Source organism: Diceros bicornis, chromosome 18 (genome assembly GCF_020826845.1).
Source record: "Diceros bicornis minor isolate mBicDic1 chromosome 18, mDicBic1.mat.cur, whole genome shotgun sequence".
Classification (NCBI taxonomy): domain Eukaryota; kingdom Metazoa; phylum Chordata; class Mammalia; order Perissodactyla; family Rhinocerotidae; genus Diceros; species Diceros bicornis.
This window is the reverse complement of record NC_080757.1, coordinates 11,045,092-11,066,563: the sequence shown is the minus strand read 5'-3', so window position 1 is coordinate 11,066,563 and position 21,472 is coordinate 11,045,092. Positions and strand designations below refer to the sequence as shown.

The 21,472-nt window shown below is 56.0% G+C and overlaps 4 protein-coding genes across 9 annotated transcripts in view; 1 reads left to right on the top strand and 3 right to left on the bottom strand.

The window, feature by feature from the left end:
* The window catches only part of ACADVL (acyl-CoA dehydrogenase very long chain), a 187,069-nt gene extending 182,160 nt beyond the window's left edge, over positions 1 to 4,909 (top strand). Inside the window, exons 3-20 of one of the 5 annotated variants that reach the window (XM_058559905.1) lie at positions 90 to 155; positions 239 to 311; positions 412 to 476; positions 589 to 723; positions 1,164 to 1,308; positions 1,547 to 1,676; positions 1,782 to 1,907; positions 2,279 to 2,477; positions 2,742 to 2,846; positions 3,283 to 3,369; positions 3,453 to 3,515; positions 3,616 to 3,717; positions 3,794 to 3,891; positions 3,974 to 4,046; positions 4,138 to 4,210; positions 4,296 to 4,368; positions 4,457 to 4,532; positions 4,607 to 4,909. In XM_058559905.1, the coding sequence (XP_058415888.1) occupies positions 90 to 155; positions 239 to 311; positions 412 to 476; positions 589 to 723; positions 1,164 to 1,308; positions 1,547 to 1,676; positions 1,782 to 1,907; positions 2,279 to 2,477; positions 2,742 to 2,846; positions 3,283 to 3,369; positions 3,453 to 3,515; positions 3,616 to 3,717; positions 3,794 to 3,891; positions 3,974 to 4,046; positions 4,138 to 4,210; positions 4,296 to 4,368; positions 4,457 to 4,532; positions 4,607 to 4,747 (1,830 nt within the window). In that variant the 3' untranslated portion in view covers positions 4,748 to 4,909. Of the gene's footprint in view, positions 1 to 89; positions 156 to 238; positions 312 to 411; positions 477 to 588; positions 724 to 1,163; positions 1,309 to 1,546; positions 1,677 to 1,781; positions 1,908 to 2,278; positions 2,478 to 2,741; positions 2,847 to 3,282; positions 3,370 to 3,452; positions 3,516 to 3,615; positions 3,718 to 3,793; positions 3,892 to 3,973; positions 4,047 to 4,137; positions 4,211 to 4,295; positions 4,369 to 4,456; positions 4,533 to 4,606 lie in introns of those variants that run through there. The other 4 variants (XR_009222669.1, XM_058559907.1, XM_058559906.1 and 1 more) reach the window with 4 other exon arrangements.
* Positions 4,910 to 4,984: 75 nt separating this feature from the next.
* On the bottom strand, positions 4,985 to 13,220 carry DVL2 (dishevelled segment polarity protein 2). 2 transcript variants are annotated; one of them, XM_058559900.1, is made up of 15 exons: positions 12,808 to 13,220; positions 10,468 to 10,537; positions 10,009 to 10,154; positions 9,782 to 9,879; positions 9,511 to 9,646; positions 9,302 to 9,392; positions 9,081 to 9,150; positions 8,844 to 8,983; positions 8,677 to 8,753; positions 7,733 to 7,800; positions 7,423 to 7,551; positions 7,174 to 7,305; positions 6,854 to 7,033; positions 6,166 to 6,384; positions 4,985 to 6,022 (listed from the first exon to the last, which is right to left on the bottom strand). In XM_058559900.1, the coding sequence occupies exons 1-15, from the start codon at positions 12,999 to 13,001 to the stop codon at positions 5,574 to 5,576; spliced, it is 2,199 nt and encodes a 732-aa protein (XP_058415883.1). In that variant the 5' UTR covers positions 13,002 to 13,220; the 3' UTR covers positions 4,985 to 5,573. The 2 variants fall into 2 exon arrangements, with proteins under 2 accessions (XP_058415883.1, XP_058415882.1); XM_058559899.1 differs by having other exon boundaries at positions 9,770 to 9,879; positions 12,808 to 13,219.
* A 533-nt stretch (positions 13,221 to 13,753) lies between these two features.
* Positions 13,754 to 18,144, bottom strand: PHF23 (PHD finger protein 23). The gene is made up of 5 exons (XM_058559876.1): positions 17,923 to 18,144; positions 16,325 to 16,356; positions 16,065 to 16,157; positions 14,664 to 15,513; positions 13,754 to 14,560 (listed from the first exon to the last, which is right to left on the bottom strand). The coding sequence occupies exons 1-5, from the start codon at positions 17,954 to 17,956 to the stop codon at positions 14,346 to 14,348; spliced, it is 1,224 nt and encodes a 407-aa protein (XP_058415859.1). The 5' UTR covers positions 17,957 to 18,144; the 3' UTR covers positions 13,754 to 14,345.
* An 890-nt stretch (positions 18,145 to 19,034) lies between these two features.
* Positions 19,035 to 21,059, bottom strand: GABARAP (GABA type A receptor-associated protein). Its single transcript, XM_058559882.1, has 4 exons — positions 20,898 to 21,059; positions 20,260 to 20,338; positions 19,999 to 20,117; positions 19,035 to 19,533 (listed from the first exon to the last, which is right to left on the bottom strand). The coding sequence occupies exons 1-4, from the start codon at positions 20,985 to 20,987 to the stop codon at positions 19,468 to 19,470; spliced, it is 354 nt and encodes a 117-aa protein (XP_058415865.1). The 5' UTR covers positions 20,988 to 21,059; the 3' UTR covers positions 19,035 to 19,467.
* Positions 21,060 to 21,472: the final 413 nt, after the last annotated feature.

Sequence of the window (21,472 nt, the reverse complement as noted above, 5' to 3'; positions counted from 1 at the left end):
GCCCTCCCCGGCTCCCAGCTCTTCCCTTGGGCTCTCCTTGGCACTTCCGAAGCCTCTTCCCTGACCTCACTAACTGCCGCTTTCCCCAGGCTGCTCTGGACAAGGCAGAGTCCCTCTCCTCTGAGGCTTTGACCAGGGGAAAACGGGCCAAGGCGGTATGTGACCCTGAGGCCGGGAGGAGCTAAGGAGGGGCGGACCCACCTGACAGGTCCCTGAAACCCCCCTTCTCCCTGCGCAGGAATCTAAGTCCTTTGCTGTGGGGATGTTCAAGGGTCAGCTCACCACAGACCAGGTGTTTCCATACCCCTCTGGTAAGGCAAGGTGTAGTCAGAGCTGGGTCCAACACGCGGTTTCCCCTGACAGTCTCGCTTGACCTGTTTTCCCCACCCACTCATTCACCAACCCCCGCAGTGCTCAACGAGGAGCAGACACAGTTTCTCAAAGAGCTGGTGGGACCTGTGTCCCGTTTCTTCGAGGTGAGGAATGACTGGGGCTGGGGACTAGAGAGTTTGGTCCCTGATGGGGTGGGGGAGAGATTAAGGAGCTTAAAAGGAGCCTGGATCCACGTGGAATCCTGTGCCTTCCTAGGATGTGAATGATCCTGCCAAGAATGACATGCTGGAGCGGGTGGAGGAGACCACTATGCAGGGCCTCAAAGAGCTGGGGGCATTTGGTCTACAGGTGCCCAGTGAGCTGGGCGGTGTGGGCCTCTGCAACACCCAGGTGAGGAAGCCCCCTCAGTCACTTCCCAGTGTCCAGGTCTACTCAGGCTTGGCAGATTCAGCTCCTTTCTCATCCCTGGGGCTAAGGTCTCTGCCAAGCAACTGCCCTGGAGGCCTGTGGGATGGTGACTCTCCTCATGTGTACACACCCATTCCAAACATAACACTAAACTACATGCAGTCTCCTAGGGACATGGACCTCACCCAGGTTCCCAAGTTCTAATGAATCTCTAAGGTGGGGACTGCCTGACAATAGGGTAGGAAGCCTTCCCACTAAGCCCTGGGACAGACTCGAGTGTCCTTTTCTGCCATGGTCCCATTTCCTCTCTCCACTCACTTTGTGGGGATGCACAGGTCAGGCCCTGCCCTGTTGCTCACACTTTTCTAAGGGCAGGTACCCACGCAGCCAGTTACGGCCTCAGATGCCCACTTCCCCTCCAGTACGCCCGCTTGGTGGAGATCGTGGGCATGCACGACCTTGGCGTGGGCATCACTCTGGGCGCCCATCAGAGCATCGGTTTCAAAGGCATCCTGCTCTTTGGCACGAAGGCCCAGAAAGAAAAATACCTCCCCAAACTGGCATCTGGTGAGGCAGCCCTAGGAGACCCAGGGGTTGGGGGTGTCCTGGGCTTGAGAGAAATTAGGCTGGTGGTCCTTAGATCACCGTGTAGCTGGGCGTGTTGGTTGGGGGAGAGTCTGGGAAGGCATCACAGTGTGCTGGTGGGGAAATGTGAAGAGACTGAATATTGCCTGTGGGCGGGGCGGTACCAAAGGGCCTTTGATGCCCATCAGGACCCAGTGTAAAGGAGCTCTCTCTCAAACAGGGGAGACTATAGCCGCTTTCTGTCTAACTGAGCCCTCCAGTGGGTCTGATGCAGCCTCCATCCGAAGCTCAGCTGTGCCCAGCCCCTGTGGAAAATATTATACCCTCAATGGAAGCAAGATTTGGATCAGGCAATCTTCTTTCCATCCCCCTCCTCCCCACCTCTGCCCAATTCCAGGCCCCACTGCTCTCAGCTCTCCACAGGCAGTGCTTGACTGCCCCTCATTTTTCCACAGTAACGGGGGCCTAGCAGACATCTTCACAGTCTTTGCCAAGACACCAGTTACAGATGCAGCCACAGGGGCTGTGAAGGAGAAGATAACAGCTTTTGTGGTGGAGAGGAGCTTTGGAGGTGTCACCCAGTGAGTGGGCTTGAGGAAGTAGAAAGGTCGAGCCAGGGAGAGGGGCAGTACTGAGCTCCAGGGCAGACAGCCGTTACAGGTCACCCTGGGGATTTGTGCAAAAGCCAGAACAGCTGGACAGTGTGTTCCCTTTGGGACTAATATGTATGGAACTGATCTAAAGCTTTGGCTCCAGCAACCAATGAGCCCAACACATGATGGCAGGATAGAGCAAGGCCTCCTCAGCCCTGTGGGCGCAGGAACTGTTGTCTGCACCCTCTTACAGGCTGGGAGTTTTAGCTCCTCCCTGGTTCATAAGGAATGAAGGGGCAGTTTCCCCCAGCGGCAACTTGTTGAACACACCTCTGCTTCTCCACCCTGTCCTGTCACAGTGGGCCCCCTGAGAAGAAGATGGGCATCAAGGCCTCAAACACAGCAGAGGTGTACTTTGATGGAGTACAGGTGCCATCAGAAAATGTGCTGGGTGAGGTGGGGGGCGGCTTCAAGGTCGCCATGCACATTCTCAACAATGGAAGGTTTGGCATGGCTGCGGCCCTTGCAGGCACCATGAAGGGCATCATTGCTAAAGCGGTGAGTACCCTGCCTGAGTCCCTAGCTACTCTGAATCTAAGTCACATTGTCTCCCTTCCCATGTGTCTCTGTTCCCTTGCAGGCACTCCCTCCACCAGAGACCCCTCCCCCACCAGCAGCTCCAGACCAGATAGCTTAGGTTTCCATCCAGCCTGGACTGAACTCTTGGCTGTGGCCAAATCCCATCCCTCCAAACCCAGCCCAGCCCCTTCCTGGGGAGAGGAGACTAGAGAACCAGGGTGGGACATATGTGCCCTCTTCCAGGTTGATCATGCTGCTAATCGTACCCAGTTTGGGGAGAAAATTCACAACTTTGGGATGATCCAGGAGAAGCTGGCCCGGATGGCTATGCTGCAATATGTGACTGAGGTGAGGGCTGCCCCACAGATCTCCCCAGAGCCCCGTGCCTTCTTCCCAGTCGGGTCAGACTACAACCCCCAGCAGCACCTGGGGCAGTGGGTCTCCAGCTTTACACCAATGCCCTAGGGGATGCGGGGAGGCATAGTCAGCTCAGCTTCTGCAGAGCCATGCTGTTCTGCTGAGATGCTTCCAGAGGTACCTGAAGTTTATTCTACCCCACCCTCAGCCTTACCTCTTCACCCCTTTCAAGAAATCAAATGCCTAGAAGCCCCGGATGAACTGACTCAGGACCAAATAATTTGATGTGCCTGACACGTGGAGTTAGAAGGTGAAGGCAAGGGCCACAGGGAGCTAGGGCAGACCTAGTCTTGGAGATTTGGGGAATTAATCGAGTCTGATGCAGCCCTTTTCCGTTTTCCTTCCCGTGTCAACTATGCAACCTTAGTCCATGGCTTACATGGTGAGTGCCAACATGGACCAGGGATCCACGGACTTCCAGATAGAGGCCGCCATCAGCAAAATCTTTGGCTCGGTGAGGTCCCAGGCCCACAGGGAGGGAGAGGCCAGTTCGGGAGCTGGCTCCAAAACCAATCTCATGTGGTTCTTGGTCCCTAGGAGGCAGCCTGGCAGGTGACAGATGAGTGCATCCAAATCATGGGGGGCATGGGCTTCATGAAGGTACAGGATGGTTCTCTGCCAGGGGTAGCCACTGCTGGGCCTGGAGGAGTAGGCAGGCTCATCTCAGCAGGGGCTGGTGATCTGTCTTCCCCTGTGGTAGGAGCCTGGGGTAGAGCGTGTGCTCCGAGATCTTCGCATCTTCCGGATCTTTGAGGGGACGAACGACATTCTCCGGCTGTTTGTAGCTCTGCAGGGCTGTATGGTAAGAGGGAGGAGAAGTGGGGAGAGGTGGTGGGGAGGACAGCCAGTCCTGACTGTTCGACCCTCCTCCCCTCTAGGACAAAGGAAAGGAACTCTCTAGGCTTGGCAGTGCTCTAAAGAATCCTTTTGGGAATGCCGGCCTCCTGCTAGGAGAGGCAGGCAAACAGCTGAAGCGGTAAGCTTAGGGGTTGGGCCAGGGCAGGGCCAGGCAGGGTTGTGTGTGACAACTAACCAGTCACTCTCCTCCTTCCTCTAAGGCGCGCAGGGATGGGCAGTGGCCTGAGTCTCAGTGGAGTTATCCACCAGGATTTGAATCGGAGTGGTGAGCTGGTGAGTAGTCAAGGGTGGAGTTAACAGCCTGCGTCAAGGGCTGATGGGGCTGCCCCTCTCTGAGCCCTGAATGCCTTCCCCATCTCTTCAGGCAGTGCAGGCTCTGGAGCAGTTTGCCACTGTGGTGGAGGCTAAGCTGATAAAACACAAGAAGGAGATTGTCAGTGAGTGAGCTCTACCCCATTCCCACCCCTCCTTTTCCTCTCCCTCCAACTAATGCCCCCCCACCCCATCCCATCTACCTGACAGACGAACAGTTTCTGCTGCAGCGTCTGGCAGACAGTGCCATTGACCTCTATGCCATGGTGGTGGTTCTGTCCAGGTGAGGAGGCAGTGTGGGAGGCCTGAGCCGCAGGGGGGTCCTGGGCCAGGGTCACAGCCCAGATTTGTTTTCTCCTGCTTCCCACCAGGGCCTCAAGATCCCTGAGTGAGGGCCACCCCACAGCCCAGCATGAGAAAATGCTCTGTGACAGCTGGTGTATTGAGGTGAGATTTGCAGTTACCAAGTACAGGTGAGGGGCTCGAGGCACAGGCCTGAACTCCTCCTTCCCTCTCCCCAGGCTGCAGCTCGGATCCGGGAGAACATGGCTGCTCTGCAGTCAGACCCCCAGCAGCAGGAGCTTTTCCGTAACTTCAAAAGCATCTCCAAGGCCTTGGTGGAACGGGGTGGCGTGGTCACCAGCAACCCTCTTGGCTTCTGAACACTCGCAGCCAGGGCCTGGCCCAGAATGTGCCTTCTCTCAAGCCAAAGCCCAGGCCCCTTTCCTGCAGGCCCTGGTTCTGCCTTGAAGGGGCCCTCGTCCCAGGACTGTGCCTGGGAGGAAGCACTTAACTGCCTCGCAAATAAAGTTTCTAACAAGTCATGCTTTGCTACTGTGTCTCAGTCCTTTCCCTCTCTGCCTGCCTCCCTCCCAAAGAAAGGAGCCAGAGGCGGGGGGGAGTTTGCCCCTATTGCTTTATTTGGTGTTTTATACAAGTGACTAAAATAAATAGAGTAACAGAAGCAGCTACATGGCCCCCAAATACCAAATACCCCAGCTCCTTTGACTGCTGTCTAGGGTGGCCAACCCCTTCTTCCTCCCAGGTACCACTGACCACCCCCGCCCTGTGAGGACAGAGCCCCGAGCCAACTGGGCGAATGGAGGAGGAGGTCACATTTTGGGGTGAGAAGGGGCCTGGGAGATGGAGAATTCTTCATATAAAAGAGAAAATGTCTACTAAAAAAATAGTCCAAAAAGTGTAATAAAGTCTATTTTAACCCCCAAAAAGGCTTACAAAAAACAATAAAGCTAAAAATAACCAAAAGTCCCTTGTACACCCCTGAAGGAAGGGGGAGGAACTAGGCACTGCTGGTAAGAGTCACAGTGGCAACAACCTCACAACAGGCAGCAGCCCACAGCACAGGCTGAGCCCAGGCACCAGAGGAGTAATGAGTGTATGACTGATGACACCCAATCACAGGATAGGAGCACCAAGCCCTGACAGGACAGGCCAAGGGTGAAGATCCAACACGACCCCCTGTGGGCTCTACATAACATCCACGAAGAACTCGCTGGGGTTGCCCATAGCCATGTGGAAGCTTTGGCGGCTGGCTGTTAGCTCTGGGGGCACCGAGCCCAGGTCTCTGACTGGAGGGGCCCCCGGGGGCTGTACTGCTGGAGGGACAGGGGGTGGGGGTGGGGGCATCATGACCACCATCATGGGGTTATAAGGGAGCGTCATGCCAGGGGGTGGTCCATAGGGATGGAGCCCTGGGTGGGCTCGGAGATTGGGAGCACCCCCTGATGAGCCCCTGGATGGGGGAGGACCCCCATCACCACTCCCACCAGATTCCCCGCCCCGCCGAAGGCTGCCCCCCCGGCTAGAAGGCTCAGACTCACTGCCACTGCCGGACTTGGACTCGGGGGCCCGCTCCTCAGACCTCCCTGTGCGCCCTGCCCCCCCATCGCTGCGTGTCGACCCACTGCTCCGGCTCCCTGTGGGGTGAGAGGGAATGGGGGCAACTGAGCCCTAGCCCAGGGTCCCTTGGCCTTCCCAGCCCCTGCTCCAGCCTCTCCTCCCTGGTTTCCCCTTGCCCCTCCCCAGACCCTGGCTGTATGGGTATCTGGTGGCGACTTACCCTCACTGTGCTGGCTGCTAGCACTGCCTCCACCATAGGCGTAGGACGAGAGCTCATGGTAAGGGGGCGGCTGGGGGCTGTATGGGTGTGGGGCTGGGTACTGGTAGGAGAAGGTGGGCAGCAGGGGCCAGGGGGTGGCCCCAGGCAGAGGAGCCAAGGTGTCCTGGTCTGAAGCCCCACTGGAGCCATCATTGTCATTCAGAGACAAGTTAACTAGGTCTGGAAAGTAAAAGAAGAGACTAAGATTCGCTGCCTCGAGAGGTCAGGACCCCAAGACATTGAACGAAAAGGAACTGGGGATCGTTTCTCCAGAACCATCCATGACGGGGCTTAGAACGGGGGATCATGAGGGCCTCTGACAGGAAATTCCCCACCTGCCACTGCCATCAGGGCAGGAACACAGCCAGGGCCACCACAAGTCCCATATGTTTTTATGAATCCCAGGAAAAGGCGCCCCTCCCCCCGCAGACACAGCCCTGCTCCCGGGGCACGGCTTGTCCAGCAGAACATGGGTGGATGTCAGCCCCCACCTGTCAGCTCTCATCAGCCAGCGCAGGGCCTAGTGCAGGACACACAGTGCTTAACCATCCATGGTGGCCCCGGCTGGTTTCTGGGCTAGGTGTGGGTTTGGAGAAGCAGGACACGGCAGCCAGAGATGCCCTCCCAGGGCCGGGACAGGGGGACTCACAACTCTCACAGCCGCCACTGAGGTCTCCAAAGACATAATAGCACTGCTCAGAGAAGGTGATCTTGTTTACGGTGTGTCGGATAAGGCCTGCTTTGAGGAGCCCGCTGGCATACTTGCGGGCCTCCCGCCGCTCAGGAAAGCCCTCCACGTGATGGTAGAGCCAGTCAACCACATCTGAGCCTAGGATTGCCCAGAGCAGAAAAAGGTCTTAGGTTCTCCTCCCCAGCTCCTGCCTCACCCCTGCCTGGGCCAGTCCCAGCTTTGGCCTCCTCCCCCTCCTCCCCTCCTCCCCACGCCACCTGCCCAGGGCCCAGCAGTACCCAGAAAGGCATTAGGGATGGTGATCTTGAGCCACATGCGGTCCCGAACTTCCAGCCCAGACTCTGGAGCAGCCATGGCCTTGGTCACAGATGCCATGTCTGTATGGATGGAGAGACCCCGGCCTTCACAGCCTGACAGACAAGACAATGGGGAATCAGGGGTAGGGCCACTCCCAAGGAGTGGCGGGGTCACACCATTGTTGGGAGGAGTTCCAGGAAGAGTGGGATGAGGTGGGCCTGGGGGCTCACCATCAGGCAGAGAGGACCCAGATGTAATGGTGCTCATGGATGAGGAACCTGGATAGGCTGGAAAGGTACCAGTCAGTGCAGCGGAGTGTGAGACCCAGGCAGCAGGGTCAATTGGCTGGATGGGCTCATCTGGGACAAAGAAGGCCACCAAGATGATCACTTCCCAGTCCCAAAGGGCCAGCCCTGTCCCTCCCTGACTCAGACCCCATCTCGCCTCCACCTTGACCCTCCTCCACTCATTCCGCAGAGGCCCAGTCCCAGCTCCCAGCTCTCCCGTCCTCAGCTGCAGGCCCTCCTGAGCATCACTCACTTCGGGGGAGGGTGAAATAGGCCTGGGGAGAGGGATCCCAGCACTTGGCCACAGTCAGCACGATGGGGCTGTGGGGAAGAGGAGGCCGGTCAAGCAGGGCTGGGGAGAGAGGCCTCGGGAGGGCGGAGGCCTGGAATAAGAATGGGTTGAGGGACAGAGAGAGGAAAGAAGAAAAGAGCAAAGACAAGGCTGGGCCAGAGAAAGTGAGAGTGGAAGGCTCCACAATGTGGGTGACTCACCAACACGGGTAACTCTTAAAAACATACTGCTGTGTGAGACAAGAGTACAGCCCATACAGTTCCACTCAGAGAAAGTCCAAAAACAGGTAAAACTAAACTGTGTTGTTCAAGGATACAAGCATGGGCGGTAAAACTACCAAGTGTAGTGCAGATTTTCTTTGCCAAGGTGATGACCAAACAAGTCAGGAGAGCGATTATTACATCTAGGGGTAGCGAGGAGAGTGAGAGCAGGAAGGGACACAGCAGGGCAGTGGTAGGGTGGGGGTGGGGGGCAACGACAACACTTCCGGGGTATCAGCAATCTTTTATTTCATGATCTAGGTAGTGGTGACACGGGTACTCTTTCACTCTAAAATTATTCACTACATTACACATTTTTGTTTCATGTACTTTTTAGATGCGTGTTACCTTCCACTATTTTTTTTTTTTTTGTGCTCAGGAAGATTCACCCTGAGCTAACACCTGTTGCCAATCTTCCTCTATTTTGTACGTGGGCCGCCACCACAACATGGCCACTGACGAGTGATGTAGGTCTGCACCTGGGAACGGACCCCAAGAACCGAGGCTGCTGAAGCGGAGCGTGCCAAACTTAACCACTAGGCCACCGGGCCAGCCCCCATTTCACCACTTTTTAAAATCATAAAATAAAAGGCGAAAAGGCAAAGACAAGAGGACAGAGGACCCGGGACCAGCTCAGAAGCTCACCCCGGCTTGTGCACAATGTCCCTCAGCACCCGCACCGCATCATCATTGCTCATGTTCTCAAAGTTCATGTCATTCACCTGGAAGCAAGGGGAAGTGGGTCAGAGGCAGGGTGGGAGAGGCTGAGAGACCCTGCCCAAGTTGGCGCTGATGGCCCCGCCCCAGCACACCTGCAAAAGCATGTCCCCCGGCTCGATGCGCCCATCAGCCGCCACGGCCCCACCCTTCATGATGGAGCCGATGTAGATGCCACCGTCTCCCCGCTCATTGCTTTGGCCCACAATGGAGATGCCCAGGAAGTTGTACTTCTCTGTGGAGGGAGTCCGTGTGACAAGGGAAGCCCCCACCACATGACCCCCAGGAGCGCTGGAGATCAAGTCCTCCCCAGCCCCAGGCTCCCTCCATACCCATGTTGAGTGTGACTGTGATGATGTTGAGAGACATGGTGGAATCGGTGACGCTGCTGAAGGATGAGGTCTGTGGTGGGAAAATGGGAAGGAGCTGGACTGCCTTCAACAGCCTGGGGATAAGTCCTGGGATTCTCACAGTCTGTGCCCTTGTACTCCTCAAACCAAGGCCCACGGCCCCACCTTCTCCAAGGCCCATTGTCCCATGAGAACTCCCTCACCCTCTCCAGGCGGGGTGGCCGCTGTTTCCTCCGCCGCCGGTGGCGCTTGAGGAGGCGGGAGGCACTGCTCTGCTCCGTGGAGCTGCTGAACCTGTCAGAAGGTTGGGAAGGGGAGCACTCGCAGGCAGAGGTGGTCATGGGGCCAAGAGAAGGAGGGGAGGATTGGCTGCAGGGAGGGAAAAGAGGGGGAAAGATGTGTGGAGCCATACCTGCTCATGGTGTCGTCCTCATCCGAGTCCCCCAGGCTGGTGCTCTCCAGCTCGCTGGTCATGAGGGTTGAGGAGCTCTCATACCCAGCCAGGTGGCGCTCCAGTCTCGAGGGGCCGCTGGGCCTGTGGCCCCCAGCTAAGGATGAACAGGAACCTCAGGAACCAGGCCTCATGTTCCTTACCCTCATCAAGGCTTGGGTCTGACCCAACCCCTTCCCAGCTCCCAGTCTCCCCAGCCTCAGGGCCTGGCCCCCCTCACCGCCATGCTCACTGCTGTCTCTCCTGCGAGGCCGTTCCCGCCTCAGAGACACTACTGACTCCGTTTCTGTCTCGGGCTCCAAATTTTCCCGGCTGCTGGACACATTAGGGCTAGACGAGCAGAGACAGTTTCCAAACCACATCAGTGGGACAGGGCTCCAAATCCTCAGCTTTCCCTCCCAGGGGGCTTGGGTTCCCTCCTCATCTCCCTCCCCTGGACTCAAGAATCCAAGTACTCACTGGAAGGATGGAGGCCTGGAGTCCCCTATGCCACTGGTCCTCTCCGGTGGCAAAGTGGGTAATGGTGGGGGTGGAGGCGCCAGTTCTGTCCGAGGCTCATGGGCTGGGGGAGCCATCTCGGGTTGGGGGTTATCTGATGACACTAGCTAGAAGAGTGCAAGTGATTAAAAAAAAGGCTCAATTGGGAAGTAAGGTATATGAGATGGGAGTAACGAAAAGGACTAGAAAAAGGGACAGGGTCTGACAGAGCCTGGAGAAAAGCACAAAAAAGCCGTAGCAAGCAGAAGAGACCTCATAAAGAGAACGCTGAGAGGCTCCAGCTGGCTCTCCAGACAGGTAGGAAAGCAAAGAGCCAGGACCTCCAACAACTGAGCAGGAGGAGTGCTACAGAACAGACTGAGGCGTGGAGGAGCTTAGCAACACAGGAGGGACTGGGGCCTCAGGGCCAGAGCCCCTTACCCAGGACACCACCCGTCCGTTGAAGCAGGGAAGGCGGGCATTGTCATCTGAAATTTCTTCCTTCACCACCCTGCCGAGAGAAGGGATAAAAATCCGTGAGACTGGACTAGCTCCCCCGACTCCCATCCCCATTCAAGTTTCTCCCAATCCTCATCCAGCTCAAGGATGTGGATTTTCTCTCACCCTGTCCAAGTCCTCTTCTGTTACACCGAAACACGTCACTCTTAGACCTAAGAAATCTCCAAAAGATTCCCTTTCCATATTTCTCCTTCTCTCCCCAGCTCCTCCTCAGGGGCTCAACGCTGCTCCAAAGATTTCCTTGAGTCTGATTCAAACCTCTCAGTCCAATTTCAAAGGCCATCCCATGAGGTTACCCCAGCTGCCCAAAATATCTATCTGACCTTAGGAGCCTTGCAGGCAGCCTCCCCTCAACCTCTAACCTGTTCCTCACACACCTTCCCAAAAAAGGCTTTGGTCCTCATGTAAGTCTCCACTCTTATGCTTTCCTTAGTTTTCTCTAACTCACTTCCAGAGGGCAGTCCAAATGTGCTGTCTTTGCCTAAATAAAAATATCCATTAGACCAAAGAATGGTACTTCTTCACTAGGCCGAGAGCTCTCAAGGAGAGGGGAAGCCGGGCTTCCCACTCCCCTGTGCCTCACCTGGCACAAAACTCTGCACTAAGCAATCGGCTCCACCTGACAGACCCCAAAGCCCAGCCCTGGGGACCATTTGCCCCATGGGTTCCTTGCGATGGACTGGACTTGTCCCTTCTTCTCAACTACCACCGGAAATCATTAATCATTAATGCCTATTCTGTTCAACACTGCATCCCAGCCTCACAGCAAAGTACCTGATACTTGGTAAGCATTAACAAATATTTGTTGACTAAAGGACTCAATATATAAGCTATGAAAATCTCTGCCCTGAACACACACTCTCATACATCCTCACTCTTGAATTAGGACATACTGTCTGATTAACCCTTTAGCCTAATATGGTTCTAGGAGCCTGGATACATGCCAACTTAATCCCATTTGCTATCAAAGCGACGACACAGCCCAGGCACTACTAATCTGCCTCAGCATAATGTAGTATTCTTCACAACATAATCCAGTCTCATCATAGTCCAGCCTGCCAAGTTGTTCTATTCTGTATCACCACAGGGATACAAACCTGGCTTATAGACTAGTCAGACTCAGTACTAATAATGACAATTATCATTTGCCAGGTACCTGTGGTAGGCATTTTACTTTGATGATCTCCATTTCACAGATGAGATCAAAGCACAAAAATTAAATAAATTATGCCAAATTAAAATGCTGACAAACAGAAGAACCTTGATTTAAATCCAAGGTAACTCCCAACACAGTACCACTTTCCCCAACGTCCAACAACCTTTCTAGGGAGAGCCCAGTCTGTTCAGCCCTCCTAGAACCCAGGCAATCCCAGCCTAATCCAGCCTGCCTTCAAAGCTGAGCTTGAGGACAGAGACTGCTCAGTCTCAAAGGCTATAGACACAAAAGGGCTTACTCTGCATTACTTAAAGTCCCAGTCTAGCCCAGAATGTCCCAAATTACCCCAGGAAAGCCCAATCTAGTCTAGCACATCCTAGAATGTCTCCACATGCAGCTGTCTGCACCAATACAGACTAGAATATCCCAATACAGCTGTCTGTACCAGCAGAGACCCCAACAGACTGTCTGCTCCTCTACTGAGTGTCCCAATAAAAACTAGGCCCCCACAAAAACTAAGATCAACCAATACAACCCAGTAGAGACCAGAATGGCCCAAGTTTCTCCAAGATAGCCTAATCTACTCCAGGGCAGCCTAGAACATCCCAATACAGCACACTCTGCATTATTACAGACTAGAGTGTCCCAAAACAATCCTGCCTGCCGTAGCATAGGCAAGAGCGCCCTAAGTTACCCCAGTATAGCCCTATCTACGTCAGGAGATTCCACAATATCCCTACATAGCCTGTGTGCTAAAGGACTGCTCAGAATGCACTGAACTACCAAAAGATAGATGAATCCACCTCAGCACAGTCCAGAACATCCCAAAATAAACCAGTGAGCCCCATTCTATTCCAATATAGCCTAATCTTCTCTAATCTGGTTTAGTATAGCCCAGTATGTCCTCCTACAGCTCCGTGCGCCTCAATCTGTCCAAGCATAACCTTGTCCATCCTGTGATACCCAATCTACCCCAGCATAGCACAATCTACTCCACTATAGCCCACAAATCCCCAGCATGGCCCAGAATGGACCTATGCCCCTCAATATTGACCAATCCACTCCAGCACAGTCCCCAGCCGTCCCAGTCTAGGCCTCGGGCTCACCCGAAATCCTGATCCATAGACTTGAAAAAGTACTTAGCGCCCGCGGGCCGCTGCAAGACGCTCTTGAAATCGCCGAGAGTGATGCGCTCGGCGGGGACAGGGATCTTCACCAGGTAGGGAGTCTCCTCTTCATCCAGGTGGTAAATCACCTTCGTCTCCCCGACACCACCGCCCCCCGCGCCGCTGCCCGCCATGGTCTCGCCCGCGCGCTCCCGGGCTCCGCCGCCCACCCAAGCGGGCTAATCGCTCCCGCCGCGCCTGCGCACACCCGAAAACCGACGCGCGAGCGCGTACAGGACCGACCCCGTGCAAGAGCGGTGCAAGAGAGAAGGCGGCGGTCGAGGGGATAGGAGAGGGCGGCCAAGGGGTGCGACCCAAAGCCTCGGACTCAGCCGCCGCCGCGCGCCACCGCCGCAGACGCCGCGAGCGCCCCTCCTGTGCCCCGCCCACCTCTCCCCATGTCACGTGACCCAAGCCGACCCACCTCGCGCTCTTCGTAACGCCCTCCGCCACGTGACCCTCTCCCGGTCACGTGACCACTCGGCTCCTCTTAGCGCCCCCGCCACGTGATCACTGCCTTCAGCAACGGTCTCCCAGCCCGCACCGGCCCCGCCCCCAAATGTGTCCCCACCCGCGTCCACCCAGTCCCGTGGCTAAGCTGGTCTCTGCCCTCAGGGAGCAGGCAACTGATTCCCACCCTGCTTTACCCAGCTCGGGCGGGGAGCTCCGAGCAAGTCTGATCCGCTGGAGCGAGCTTGTGGGGGGTGGGGGGTGGAGATTGTGGGGATCCTACACAGGGGCGAGGTGGGGCAAAACCAATTAAGGCCAGAGAGTCGTTTTCACCTCGGACTTGAAAGGGGGGTCAGTTTCAGCCCCTCCTCCAGCCAGTCTTCTGCCAGCTTTTCCAAAGCCTCCCTCCCAAGCAGGACAGTCAGTGAGGGCTATAAACACAAAAGAGCCCACTCTGCTTTATTTACAACACGCAGGCTGTCTGTACAAACAGCTGGCCAATATTATTAAAAACAAGAGGTGAGTGAGAGAATCGTCACCCTTCTGTTTTCCCTCCTGCCGGGCCAGGCTCTGGTTGGTACTCCACCTCTGAGCTGCCATGCCCAAAAGGGGAAGTCCAAAATTAAAAATACAACCGGTATAGAATAAATGGGGAGTGAGACAGAAGAAAAGATGAGGGACGGGAGTGCTATATTTACACTAGAGTTTTATAGACAACTGTCCCATTCCATCCCAATTCCAACCCTGGCCCAGAAAGTGAGAGGTGGCAGGCCCAAGGGACAGAGATTAAGTGTCTAGGGACCCAGGCAGCTTCCCACCCCCAAATGTAAGGGGTCCGAGTTCAAGTCCACAAGGTGGGAAGGAAGGGTAGGGGAGGAATGTGAGAAACTCATTTCCAAACCAGCCTCCCTTAGGAATTCCTGCCTTGAAGTGGGACAATATCCAAGCTCCAGGGGATAGGCTTGAGGACCCTGAGGCTCAGTTCCCAAGTCATGTCATTTAGAAGTTCCAGCCTAGAGCCTGCGATGTCAGGGCTCTCCAGATTTGGGAGGCCCCCCTAACCGCCTGGCCTCTGGCCGCAGTTCTTTGCATTTCTGGCAGTAAAAGAAGTCAGGGACATTGGTCTTCTTAATCTTAGCACAGGAGAGGTGGATCCACGTCCCACACAGGCTGCACTCAATCATGGGCCGCCCTGCAAAGGGCTTTCGGCAGTAACATGTGATCAGATCCCATGAGTCATCACCTGGGGAAAAGAAGGTTTGTTTGGTGTTCTGCCTGAGCTCTTGGATCCACAACACCCCTAAACCCAGCCTCCCAGCTGCCCTTGGGTGTCCCAAACTTCTCACCTGATTCTACCATGATGTCCTCATCCATGACCCGCATCTCGCCTTCACTGGAGCTGGCATCTCCATCTTGGCTTGTTTCAGTGCTGCCCACCTCCTTGCTTTCACTGTCAGTGGCAGGGGCTCCTTCAGGGTGCACTGTGGCAGGGGGCCTGGGAGCCTCAGGGGGTGTTGGCAGCACAGGGGCTGGGGCTTCACCCCCTACCATTGCTGCCATCTCTTCCTCCTCTTCCTCTTCCTCCTCCTCCTCCTCCTCCTCCTCCTCCTCTTCAGAGTCTGTATCACTAGGGGGTGCCCGGGGAGGACCAGGAGGTGGGAGTCTATCCCCCCGCTCTGCTTTTTTCAACTTCCGCTTCTTGCTCTTCTTGATTCGAGACCTCTTTTCCCCATCCCCAGGGGCTGGCCGAGGCCTCCGAAGCACCCCAAAGCCAGCACCCGCTCCTGGCCCCAATTTTCGGTTCTTTCGGTCCTTCTTTCGAGGAGGCTGGGAGAGGTCCCCCTGGGAAAGGGGCACTGGGGTGAGAGCAGCAGGGGGCCGGGAGGCATGTGTCAGGGATGTGGGGGACAGTGGAGATGCCATTTTGGGCCCATCTAGATCAAAGAGAGAGTCCTTGAGCTTCATCTTCTCAAGCAGGGTGGCACTGTCAGGGGCCTGCAGGCGAGAGAAAGTGGACCTTGGGGGTCCTGGCTGGGTGGGACCTGCTTGAGCCGCCCTTCTCTTGGATGACTTTGCTTTCTTAACAAAGGTTTGGATGGTTCGGAGATCTGAAGGGGCCGAGTCCCAGCCATCACTGTCTGCTGCACTCTCACCTCGCAATGGAGAGCTGGAGCCGGAAGCTGGCCAGTCACTTTCCTTAAAAAGGGGAAGAGACCAGGGTCAGCAGGCAGCCCAGTGTCATCTCAGCCCCTCTACAAACCCAGATTAGAAACCAAGAACTAGATCTACCCCAAAATATCCTGTCAAAACCACCAAGTCTCACTGTACTCATCCCAATTCCCATCAACATCTCCACTTGAACATTTCCATGTTACCTCTGCCCTCAAATTCTAGCGATCTCCCCAGTGCCCAGTGCTTTCACAACATTTTATCTCCCACACCAGAACCATACTTCTTTAGCTCTGTTCTTGTACAGCCTCCTTTGTTGCCATTTTCAGCTTCCTAAAATTTATCCAAAAGCAACTTCCATTAACAGTACCCCAAGACCATTCACTGCCGCTCAAGTCACCTAGCTTTATTAACCCCATCTCCGCCCCAGACACTAGTTTTCCCACCCAAGTTTCCAATTTTCCTAGTCTTATAATTCCTGGTAGGTTTCTCCTTTAAAGTAATACAGTCCCATTTACTCAACAGCGCCTCTATAGTCCTAGGACACCCCTTCATATCACTTGTCCTCCTGTCCCTACCTCTTTGCTAGCGGGGATGTAACCAGCATAGGCCAAGACAAAACTGCAGAACTTATTAAAATCCTCAATTGTTCTCCGACGTTTCTCTGGTGGCTGAAAGGAAGGAAACATGTATCACATGGAGTGTAAGAGGGGCATTCCCAAAGGCACAGTCCCTGGAGTGAGGAATGTGGAAAAGGTAGAAGGGAAAGAGAGACGGACAAAGGTGGGGGAGGGGGTCTGGCAGTAATACTAGGCTGCAAAGGTAAGGGAAACCTCACCTGAGTCTCTGGCTTAAGGGTCGGAGGTGGATCTGTGAAAGCAATAAAAGCTGAGTCAAGGCACTAGGCAAGAGTCGGTGTAAAACCCCACCTCTAAACCTTGAAGGTCCCAAGCGATCCCCCTTCTCTCCCAGGTACCTCAGCCAGGCCAGCAGGCCCCCAGCTGCGCTGGACCCGCCCCTGCTCCCCCTTCCGCCCCGCGAGGGGCGGAGCCTGGGCGCGGCGCCCTCCCAGGCCTCGCTATAGCGCTCCCCTTCCCCCCACCGGAGGCCTGGCGCCCCGCCCCCCCCCACAACTCACGGTTTCTCTAGACTCCAGTCGACTCGGATCTCTTAGCGCCCCACCCCGCCATACCGCTCCCCGGACCGAGCCAGGGCTGCCGCCTGCCCCTGTCCTTCACACGCGCCCAGAGCCTGGAGTTCCTACCCGGCCGCGCTCTACCGCCCCGGGTCCTCCGAGACCGCACACGCCGCCCGCCAGCCCTCAGGGTCCAGGATGACCACGCTGAACCGCTCCCCGCCCTCCGGCCCCTTCTACCGGAGCACGAGGCCCGGCGCGCCCCTCACCCCACCTAAACACACACAGGCACACACAGCCAACGCCACTTCGCGTCCGGGACAGACCAGAGAGCTCTAACCCGGACGCGGCCCCACCTGCCCCCCCCATACCGCGCTCCCCACAATTTCGCCGTCCCTCCGCCCCCATCCGGGGCTTTGGCCCCTCCCCGTCTCGAGCTCCTCGGGCTCCCCGTCGGGCCCCCGGGCCCTGTTCGAGCTCTCTCCGGCCGCCGCCCCCCCCTCCGCCCCCGTACTCACCACCGAGTCACTAGGCTACGGACCCCTAAACTCTACACCCCCCCCCGCCCAACCAGCTACTCTCTCCCCCCACAGCAAGCCCCGCTGCTGCCCACTCACCCTCCGCAACTCCCAGGCTCTAACCCTCGCCGACCAAACCTACACCCCCCCCCCCGCAACTCGCCAGTCTTAACCCCCCCACCCCGCCCCAGCGCCCCTACAACTACCCAGCTCTCCTTGCTTCCCGGCTCTCTCTCTCCCCACAACTAGCCCCGGTACAGGTCCTTCTACCGCAGACAATACCCAGACCCCCTCTTCTCCTTACAACTATCTGCCCACCTCTCTAACAATCACCGGGCTATCTCTGGCGGCAACTACCGGGAGCTCCGGCACCACCGCCACAAACTCCCCCACCTCGGCGAACTGCCGGGCTCCTACTCAGTCCTCTTCTACATCCTCCCTCCTCAACAACTCCCCGTCCCCCGATACTCCCAACCTCCCAGGTCCAGGGCCCCAACCTGCCGGAGGCCTTTTCGGCCCCTAACCCCCGAAGCTCCGGTTTCCAGCTCCCACTCGCCCCGCACACACACACACAGTCTGATCTCCAACTACCCCCAGCTCAGTCTCCCACTCCTCTTTCTCCAAGATCTCTCAACTCATCGCTCTCCCACCTCCAGGGACAGGCCCCCGACCCCCCCTCTCCGTGCTCCCTCGCCGGGCTCCTGGGCTCGACCTCCAAGTTTGCCAATTGATTCCTCGCCCGCCTCCCGCTGGCTCAGCGCTCCGTGCTGGTCGAAAGCTCACCTTCGGGACTGGGCTCCGCCATGGCTTCCAGCATCGCCCCCTCCCCTCCTCCCGGTCCGGCACCCCCCTCCCCAGAGCCGGGGATCCCGGTGCCGCCTCCGGTGTTCGGTGCTCCTACTGCCTCGCTCCACAGAGGTGTCTGCCTCGGCCCGGTTGGCACTCGAGTCCGCTAGCCGCTGCCGCCACCTCCCTCTACCACAGCCTCCCGCACTCCCGGACCGGGCCCCCTCCCCCCGCGCCGCCGGCCGCCTGCTCCCTCCTCCTCCTCCTCCTCCCTCCCTCCTCTTCTCTCCCCCCCTCCCTTCGCGGGCGCCGACGCGCAATGCATCAAGGGGCTTGTAGTCCGTCCGCGGGCGGCGGAAAAGGGACCGCATAAGCCTCCGGAACTTCAGTTCCCAGCAAGCCACGGATTGGCGCATGCGCATTAAATCGCTCCCCTCCCCCGGGGAGTGGCGGGGAGATTGGGAGCAGAGTAGAGCGGAAGAACACGCGCAGGCTCCTGGGAAATGTAGGCTGGGCGGGACTAGAGAAGAAGGGGAAGAAGGGATTAAAACTCTCGGCCACCATACTGCCTCATTCTGCGGCTTCTTTCTTCCCCGGGGGACCGCTCCACTTCCGGCTAGACGGAGAAGTGGTTGCTGGGAGATGAAGTTCTCCTGGTGATAATGGCTTCCTCCTCCCAGTCTTCTCTCTCTCGGATTCCACTCCACTGGATCCCACACGCCGGCACAAAGTCTGGCCAAGTGACATGCAACTGAGGACAGAGTCCTTTTACCAACTCCCACACACGAAAATCCCTTCCTTAATCCCAAAGGTTATAACAAACTTGGATGTGTTTCTCTAAAGCAGGTACTTTCAAACTTTCTCCACAGGAACCCACAGTAAAAAACTTTTTATCAGGACCCCCTACACACGTATGTAAAACTGAAGTTTCACGAAACAATACTCCGAGTATTCCATCCATCACAACAAAAGCACCCTATTTATACACAAGGAAAAGCCTAACATCAACAGAATAAACCAAAATCTATTACTATCCCTCCAACCTCTTTCCCCACCAGTGAGGAGTAAAAAACAAAAGGGGGAGGGGAGCAACACAAAGCAAAATCCAGTTCAGCTTGGTGGTTTCCTCTTTATTGATGTGCCTCCTACCTTCCCCCACAATTCAGTCCCTTCCATCCACCACAAAAAAGAAGGTAGTGAAAGGAAAGGATTGTTGGGGTTCTGAGCCCCTTGGGCAGTTAGAAAGGGAAGAGAAACCAAAACAATCACTGGATGTGACAGAGATTGACAATCAAGAAGTCTAAAGCAGAGTGGCAAAGGTGGTAGAGAAGGGGGAAGAAAGGAGAAGGGAGAAGTAGTAGCGGCCATCTCCCCCATTAACCCTCCTGCTAAGACGGGCTGGAGGAGAGCCTCAAACATTAGGAAGGGCAGGTCCTGAATAATGGAGGTGGTGTTTGAGCCTGAAGGAGGAAGAGTAGGTCAAGGAAGGGGGGCCACCTCTCTCTCTGTAGAATGGGACCCCCCACCTCAGGGGCAGCAGCTTCACAGACCGTAGACACTTTCATCACTGTAAGCAATGTATAGAAAGAAGTCTTCTTCATGGTGTTCCTGGGGTAAAAGCAGAAAATTATGGTGCTCAGGCATCTGGGCTTTAGTTACTTGAACCACCCACTGCCCAGACACATTCTTCAAAAACCATTCTTTCTAAACACCCCAAAAACCAGTGCCTTGACTCCTTCCCTCGCTCCAGGCCCTAGTGGCAAGCAGTAGTATCCCTAACAGCAGTCCTGGGCAAAAAGATCTCAGACTGTTCTCCGCTGCCTTGGAATGGGAAGGGGACTGGGGAGAGTCTGGATCAGAATAGTTGCTCCAGCTCACTATTCTCACCCTTCTCTCTACTCCCACTGGCCCGTCCAAACCCCCAATCCAGAGCAATCCGGAAATTTTAAGGCCAAAGATAAAATTGAGAGCTAAACAAACCAGCTAATCCAAGAATTGTTGACCTAAAACGTTCTTCCCCTCAAACTCTTCTAACTCCTCTCAAAAGCCTCCACTACTTCCCGGTCACCATACCTGGTATAGCTGACCCATTGTGGCACTGGTGGGTGGAATGACATTGTTAACAAAGAAAAACAAGGCATCCTCAGCTCGGAGATGAATTCGCTTCCGGATCAAGAAGTAGAACTGACCAACTGCCAAAGATACAAAGTGTGATAAAGTCATAGAGGTCACAAATGCCCTCAAAAGAACAGCTGCTATATGTGGAGCTTCCTCCCACAGAGACTGCAACCCCCCCCACAGGAAGCAAACCTGAGTATTGGGTCAGGTTCCCACCTGTGAGATCAGAAGGCACCAGGTATTTCTTTTTGTCCAAGTCCCCTATCCGAGCTTTGGGAGCCTTTTCTACTATCACCTGACAAAGATGAAAATTAGGAGACATCAGGTATACAGCCTCACAGCTCCACCTGTCAAGAGCTGGAGCAACAATATTCCCAACACCCAAACCTACCCCCGACTCATTTTTCTTTGTCTCTGAACACGCGGTGCAGCCCTGAGTACAGATCCTCACCCCATTGACTGGAACTCACCTAAATATCCAGGATCCCTGAAGAGGGCGTCATAGTAAACAACTATCTTAATCAGATGGGGATGACTAGTCTGGGCTGACTAGAGCTTCAATCTCAAAAATCTAGCTAGCTGGGGGGAACGACCGTGTGAAGCTCAGGCTGTCAAACTCCCTACAGCCTCCCACACAAATCCTAAGATCTCTCTCTCCACCTACATCCCCTCGCCTCTAGCTCTACCGCTACCCGACTCCTTTCACCTCCGGTCCCAGAGACAGCAGTTTCGGCCTCGTTCCCAACCCCGCCACAGCCGGCAGCCCGATGCCCGCGCTGCCCGTCGCGGACCCAAGTCCAGGCTGTGGCGTCAGCGCCAGCGCCCGCGCCCTCGGCCCTGGCTACTGTCCTCACCGGGACCCGGTCCGGGTATTTCTTTCGGATCTTCTCGCCCTCAGAGCGGCGCTTCTCGAACGGATGCTCCTCTTTATACACGAACTTCATCCTCCCGGGAACCGGGCTGGACCGGGCTGGCCTGAGGGAACCCGGGGGGGGGGGCCGGGACGGGGGGCGGCGGCGGCGGCGGCGGCGACGCGCGGGCGGATTCAGCGGAGCGATCCCGAGACTTGCGCCACTTCCCTATTCACCAACCCCGCCCCCGCCCATCAAGGGTCGCCCCGCCTGCTATGTTACGCCACTAGCTCAGTAGCCCTAACGCCGCTAGCGTAGCACCACCTACTGACCGCCCCCCCCTCACGCCGTCAGCGTAATCGCTTTGGAATCAACTTGTCAGCTACGCAGGCTACGTAGCTGTCGTTGAAAGTAACTGAAAACCCATTTCCCAACCTTCCCCCCACGAAGCCGGGAATGAAAAGGGCTAGGAGATGGTAATAATTTGAGACCTGATTCTCCAAACGTTCTTTTCGGAAGTAACGCAGAGGAAAAAAAGAGCAGAGATAATTACAAGGATAGCTATTCACAAAACGTGC

What these genes read in the sequence shown, in the direction of transcription:
- DVL2 (XM_058559899.1), bottom strand. Translation starts at nt 13,001, where the DNA reads ATGGCGGGCAGCGGCGCGGGGGGCGGTGGTGTCGGGGAGACGAAGGTG. An exon ending in GGCCACCCCGCCTGGAGAGG is followed by an intron (nt 9,151 to 9,301) that starts GTGAGGGAGTTC and finishes TTCCCACCACAG; the next exon opens with ACCTCATCCTTCAGCAGCGT. An exon ending in CACAGTCACACTCAACATGG is followed by an intron (nt 8,984 to 9,080) that starts GTATGGAGGGAG and finishes CTCCCTCCACAG; the next exon opens with AGAAGTACAACTTCCTGGGC.
- GABARAP (XM_058559882.1), bottom strand. Translation starts at nt 20,987, where the DNA reads ATGAAGTTCGTGTATAAAGAGGAGCATCCGTTCGAGAAGCGCCGCTCT. An exon ending in AATACCCGGACCGGGTCCCG is followed by an intron (nt 20,339 to 20,897) that starts GTGAGGACAGTA and finishes CATCTTTGTCAG; the next exon opens with GTGATAGTAGAAAAGGCTCC. An exon ending in GGTGCCTTCTGATCTCACAG is followed by an intron (nt 20,118 to 20,259) that starts GTGGGAACCTGA and finishes TATCTTTGGCAG; the next exon opens with TTGGTCAGTTCTACTTCTTG.
- PHF23 (XM_058559876.1), bottom strand. Translation starts at nt 17,956, where the DNA reads ATGCTGGAAGCCATGGCGGAGCCCAGTCCCGAAG. An exon ending in CCCTTAAGCCAGAGACTCAG is followed by an intron (nt 16,158 to 16,324) that starts GTGAGGTTTCCC and finishes CCTTCCTTTCAG; the next exon opens with CCACCAGAGAAACGTCGGAG. An exon ending in GGACATCATGGTAGAATCAG is followed by an intron (nt 14,561 to 14,663) that starts GTGAGAAGTTTG and finishes TCTTTTCCCCAG; the next exon opens with GTGATGACTCATGGGATCTG.